At 37.5% G+C, this 6,062-nt stretch overlaps 1 protein-coding gene across 1 annotated transcript; it reads right to left on the bottom strand.

The window, feature by feature from the left end:
- Positions 1-2,242: 2,242 nt before the first annotated feature.
- Positions 2,243-5,788, bottom strand: LOC118348599 (protein FAR1-RELATED SEQUENCE 5-like). The gene is made up of 7 exons (XM_035690636.1): positions 5,726-5,788; positions 5,500-5,631; positions 5,272-5,406; positions 5,001-5,177; positions 2,833-4,911; positions 2,460-2,606; positions 2,243-2,365 (listed from the first exon to the last, which is right to left on the bottom strand). The coding sequence occupies exons 1-7, from the start codon at positions 5,786-5,788 to the stop codon at positions 2,243-2,245; spliced, it is 2,856 nt and encodes a 951-aa protein (XP_035546529.1).
- Between the last annotated feature and the right edge of the window lie 274 nt (positions 5,789-6,062).

The following is a 6,062-nucleotide window of genomic DNA, read 5'->3' as shown; positions in this document are numbered from 1 at the left end:
TTTCTCACAACTTTGGGTTTCCGACAAATGTTCTTTATGCTTTAGATATGGGATATGCATAAAAAGTCAGAGGAACATCATTGCTCAGCAGTACTAAAAAGACTGAAGTTTAATTTTGAAGTCAATGTCTGCACAATGAATAAGTGGGAACTTTTGAAAGATGCATGAAGGAACAACTTTTGTCGTCCCTATTCAGGGGAGCTACAAAATATTAGGACTCAAGTTAGCGATACTGTAAATTTGAGAGTACAGTACTTACAGTCAAAGACAACATACATGAGAAAATAACAGCGGAGAACAAGATTACATTGTAGGTGTTGCATTCTGTAGAATGTGATATAGATATGCATGCTTCCATTCATTTTAAAGCTATATATTGTTAAAGATATAAAACAAACAATTATATATTGTTTACATATATAATTATGACATGGAAGCGAGTAGATAAGCCAAGAAAAGAAAGTAAGAATGAAGTGACAAAAAGCAAGAAGAACAGTACTGATGCTATAGCTCTAATAGAAAGTTATTATGTATAGCTACTAAAGGCACATTAGAAAAAAATGGGATTTGTTGGGATGATAACTCTGAAGTGTGAACATTATGTTGTGAACCAATGTCAGATTGCATGAAACCAGATTCTGATCTTTTACTTACAGAAAGGGAAGTTCCATGTCAAGATGACCAACACAACTCCTAACGGTTCTGACTCGATTTCTGCTGATGATGGATATGTTGTAAGTGAAGTTTTGACCTGAAAAGTGTACTTGGAAAAAAATCTGCTATATACAGAGGCAAATGTATTCTTGGATGTGCTGTTGTACTTAGAATACTTGGATATGCCATGTAACAGCCTTATATGTATCTTTCTTAGAAAACAAAGTGCCTTTTATGTATCTTGCTATGTTGGAGAGGATTTTATGGATGTGTTGGAGTTACTGTTGTACTTAGATTATATTGTTGGATGTGCTATGTTGGAGAGGATTTTATGGATGTGTTGGAGGTACTGTTGTACTTAGATTATATTGTTGGATGTGCTATGTACAACCTTATACAAACTCACTGAATATATTGTTGGAGGTGTTGTTGTATTTCGTTGACAGGTTTAAAATGTCGTCATCAGTTGCGTCAACATCGTTGCTTAATCATACATTGAGTGACGTCCCAATGTGCAGCTGTGGGAAACAAGCTGTACTTAGAATATCAAATACTCGAAGAAATCCGGGGCGAGCATTCTTTGGGTGTCCACTCTACAACAAAGAGGTAGACGCAGTTAATAGTAGTTCTGTGTTTTTGTTTTCATATTAATGTTTTATTCAAAATTTTGACTTCAGACATACGTCTACATTTATTTATGTATAATCAGGGGTTATCGCACTGCAAGTTTTTCAAGTGGTCAGATAGTAGTGAATACAAAGAGCAAGACTTTGTAAAGAGAGAAGCAGAAATATTAAGGAAAGAGGAAGAACTTAAAAATAGAGAAGCAGAATTAAGGAAAGATGAAGAACTTAAAAAGAGAGAAGCAGAAGTCTTAAGAAAACATGAAGAGCTTAAAAAGAGAGAAGAAGAGATTGAGAAGAGGGAGTTGGCACTTCATAATCATCAAGCCGAGTTTCGCATTCAAGAAGCCGACATGCGGCATGCACGCAAATTATTTCGTGTATTTTGGCTAATAACCATAATTATTTACTTGTATTTGATACTCTCACTGGGTTGACGACTTTGTATCTGTATTTGAAGAAAACTTAGCGTTTGTAAGTCGAGACTTAAAAATATATATATTTGAGACTTTAATTTGATTTGTATCTGATCTTCAACTCGAGACTTTAGTATGTTTTAACGTGACAATGCTTATTAAAAGAGTATATATATGGCATGAAAATAACTTACCAGCCTGATATCATTTTGTCAGAATATTTGACAAGACTAAATTACAGGTTTATTAATTACCTTTTTGGAACTTGGACATAAGAAGCAATATCAAATACAGTATAATCTCAACTCATAAACTAATGCCACATAAATTGAATACTTGGATACAAACTCACGAGGGCATAAATAGTATATTTGGATACAAAATGTGCAAAACGTGGGTTCAAATACTAAGATACGATACAAAACGTATACTTGCACCACTAATACATAACATACTTACTCCAACATACCAACACCAACACGCAAATTACCCCTAACACACAAATGCATACAAACCACATCTAACACTAATTCCAACAAATCACCACAATTAACACACAACATAAGTAGGCATAATGGATCTATGAAGTCTTGCTACAAGAAGCTGCTTGGCTGCATTCCATCTGCAGTCTTCGGCTGCGTCCGGCTGCGTTCCATCCATTTCTAATTGCATCTGTGAACATAATAACAGCCAAAGTAAGACCCATAAGACCCATATAAAATTAAACGAGTTTAACCAATAAAGTGAATTCAAGTGGTAATTGTACGCTTTCTTGTGTCCCTATCACTGAAGTTTGTTGTCCACTTTCTTGATCCACCATTATGGAAGTTTGTACATTTTCTTGCACCCTCATTTCTGATATCCCGAGTTGGTTTCCACTGCTTTCCAATAGTTCAGTATCCAATCTATGCCTCTGACAACATAAAAAATAATTAGAGTTCACAAGTGAAAATAATAGCATATCGCAAATACTTAAAGATGATCATCAGGATACTATGCTCTCACCGGTCTATTCTTTCCCTTATCTTTTTTCTTATTCACAGCCTTAGTTTTATTTTCTTCAATTGTTCCTCCATCGTTGACATCCTCCTCTTACACGGGGGTCTTCCCTTGCCTCTGACAACATGGGGACTTAGCACCTTTTTGGAACTTCCTTCTGTCGCTGCATTCACGGTATTTCCTCCAACATTAGCAATGTCCTTGGGGTTTGAAGTGCGCCATACCTCATTCATCGCATATAACTTCGAAATCATTTCCTCAGTATGCCCATCGCACGATACTGCATTTGTTACTACCTCATTGAAAGTTTTCAATATACGTTTATACCTAACAGTTTCGGGTCTCTGATCAGCAATGTCATAACTTCTCGAAATAAACGTATACTTACGTTTTATGTCTTTTCTCCACCGGTCCAATATATATTTTTCCGGCAACTCACGAACTTTCTTAGCTGAAAAGATGGCAAGAATATGTCTACAAATGATCCCTCGCATCTCAAACAACCCACAAACACACTTCGCCTCACATTCGGTCTCATTAAAGTAAAGAGTGTACGTAACCTCCTTGATGAAATCTTCAGCCTTAACTTGATCATCGACCGAGTAAGTTGCGATTACTCCATCCATTTTCTCGAAACGACAATGACAATATATCATTCCCATTATCTCTTGTTGAACCTCCCTAAATTTTGAATTTGTGTATACATCTTGAAACTTCTTCTCAAAAGCCAAGTGTGATATGCAAGGAACCGTGAAATTAAATGAATTGAAGTCAGCTTGGTTTTCGTTCTCAATTTTTTTCTTCAATGCATTGTCGAACTGATCAACAAACTCTTTAAGGTTTGTCCTGGCATGCACGTAACCATCAAAGAAAGCATTCATACTCTCACTGCGTTGAGTTGTACTCATTCCAACCCAAAACGAATTCTTTAAATATATCGGCACCCAAAACTCTCTTTCCGCATATAAGCTTTGCAACCATGCATTTTCATGTAAATTGAAAGTATCCTTCAGGCTGTTCCAAGAATTCTCAAACTCCTCGATTGTAAGAGAGTCATAGACACAAGATAGTAACTTACTTTTCAGGCCACATTTGTATTGAGCATGTGAACCAAGCTTCTCAGGCACCTTTCGCAATATGTGCCACAAGCAATATCTATGCCGCGTGTTGGGAAAGACAATAGCTATCGCATTTTTCATTGCGCGATCTTGATCTGTTATGATAGTATTCGGCGCTTTTCCATCCATGCAATCGAGCCAAGTTTTAAATAACCAAACAAACGATTCCGTATCCTCACTTGAAATAAGGCCTGCACCCAAAAGGATTGACTGTCCATGATGGTTTACACCCACAAAAGGTGCAAATGGCATTCCATACCTATTTGTCAGGTATGTGGTATCGAAAGTTACTACATCTCCAAAGTAGTTGTAGGCCCCTCTACTACGGGCGTCCGCCCAAAATACACTTTTCAGTCTATCATCATCATCCAATTCCATGAGGCTGAAAAAACCATCATTCTTGAATTGCATCCTTCTAAAATACTCAAACAGCGCTTGAGCACCACCTTTACCAAGGCGTAAGTGTCGTGCCTTGTCAATATAATTACGACAATCTTTTTCTCCAAATGGTACGTTCTCAAACCCACCCGCCTCAGTCACAAGAGCATGGAAACTTTTATTCATCCGTATACCAGCCTCATCATTAGTATCCAACACCCTCTTAACAGACTCATTAACTTCTCTGTTGCATCTGAAAAATCTGGATTTTCTTGGACTAAGCCCATGATTGTGTGTGTTAAATACGGATGTGACACACAACTTCCCATCCTTTAACATGACATTTATCCTTGCCTTGCAGTCTGTCTTGCTTGTTGGCCGAGGCTTGGAGACGTTTGACGCCCTATTTCGTGCCTTGCCACCCCGAGCACATCCCACAGTGACATATTTCACAGTCCCATCTCTCTCCCTTTTACTCCTTTGTGTCATTACGCCAAAACCACATCGTTTTCCGTAATGTTTATAGTAATTCATCAACTCATTCTCCGACTCAAAAGTCATCCCTGGCTTTGGCTCCTCAGTGGTATCACCCCCATCAGTGCTAGCCTCTTTGGTATCAGCCGTATTACCCAAAGAGGCAGTAGATTGCGCTTCAACTTCTATTGAGTCTGATGTGGCCTCACTATTTTCTTCAATAGAGTTACTTTGCTGCACTTTATTTTCCTGTAAATTAAGAGAAAAAAGTATGGCATGAAAAAAGTATGTTCTAGATAATGTAAAAGAAACTGCATGTGGAGAATCAAAAACATCACCTCACTGTCACATGGATATGGGTTGGTAGAAGTTGGAGGAACAAATGCTGGTAAAGCTGAACAAGAGCTAGAAGCGACGCTAGCGCTGCTCTGTACACTAGAACTCGCAGCTACACTAGAGCTGACACTACTTGCAGAACTAGACATGGGAGTAGAAGTAGAGATCCATGGGTGTTGCTGCAGTTTTCCAAATAAAATGTAAACATAAATAGTTATACCAAATATTCAAGTACAACATTAACTACAAATGCATACTCTAAAAAATGATTACCTGGTTGTTCCATGGATATGGGTACGCATTTGGAGGAGGTCCCATCATTGGCATGGCAGAACTATACAAGGCAGCAGAACTACTTAGGGCAGTAGTACTTGACGTTGCAGCGGCAGTAGAGCTCCATGGGTGTTGCTGCAGTTCTCCAACAAAAATTAAACATAAATAGTTAGACCAAATATTCAAGTATAACATTAACTACAAAGGCATATTCTAAAAAATGATTACCTGGTTGCTCCATAAATATGGGTTGGCATTTGGAGGAGGCACAAAAGGTGGTAACCACGCATGAGACATTGGACCGTAGTAACTTGGCATGTAATTTGAAAAATTTGGATACAGTGGTCTTGATATGTTGTCCTAATATATAGCAACATAATGTTAATCAACCCAAGTGGACAAAGACTACACATAAAATAAACACACACTAACTGTTGAAAGATGTTTACAATACCTGGATTGATGGATTGGTGATAGGAACTGTTATGCGGGATGCATCTTCTTTCTCTTTCTCCATCTATCTCAACGATGAAATCAAGATGCCACGCACCTACAATATTATATTGAAATCTTTTAGTTGGGCATTTATATATATTCACGGTACTTTTTACTATATTTTGGACTCAACATATTTTGACACAAACTGAATGCAAATCTTTACAATAAAAATAGGCCCTTTTTCAAACTGAATGTAAATGTTAATCTCGAACAAAAATCTCCCTCTCAGATGCAAGATGCAGGACAACGCTAACTTTCCTATTAAAAATTAACAAGAAGAAAAAATAGACTAA

This window comes from Juglans regia, chromosome 1, assembly GCF_001411555.2.
Source record: "Juglans regia cultivar Chandler chromosome 1, Walnut 2.0, whole genome shotgun sequence".
In the NCBI taxonomy this organism is placed as follows: domain Eukaryota; kingdom Viridiplantae; phylum Streptophyta; class Magnoliopsida; order Fagales; family Juglandaceae; genus Juglans; species Juglans regia.
Note: the sequence above shows the minus strand (reverse complement) of the source record. Positions and strands in the feature narration are given on the sequence as shown.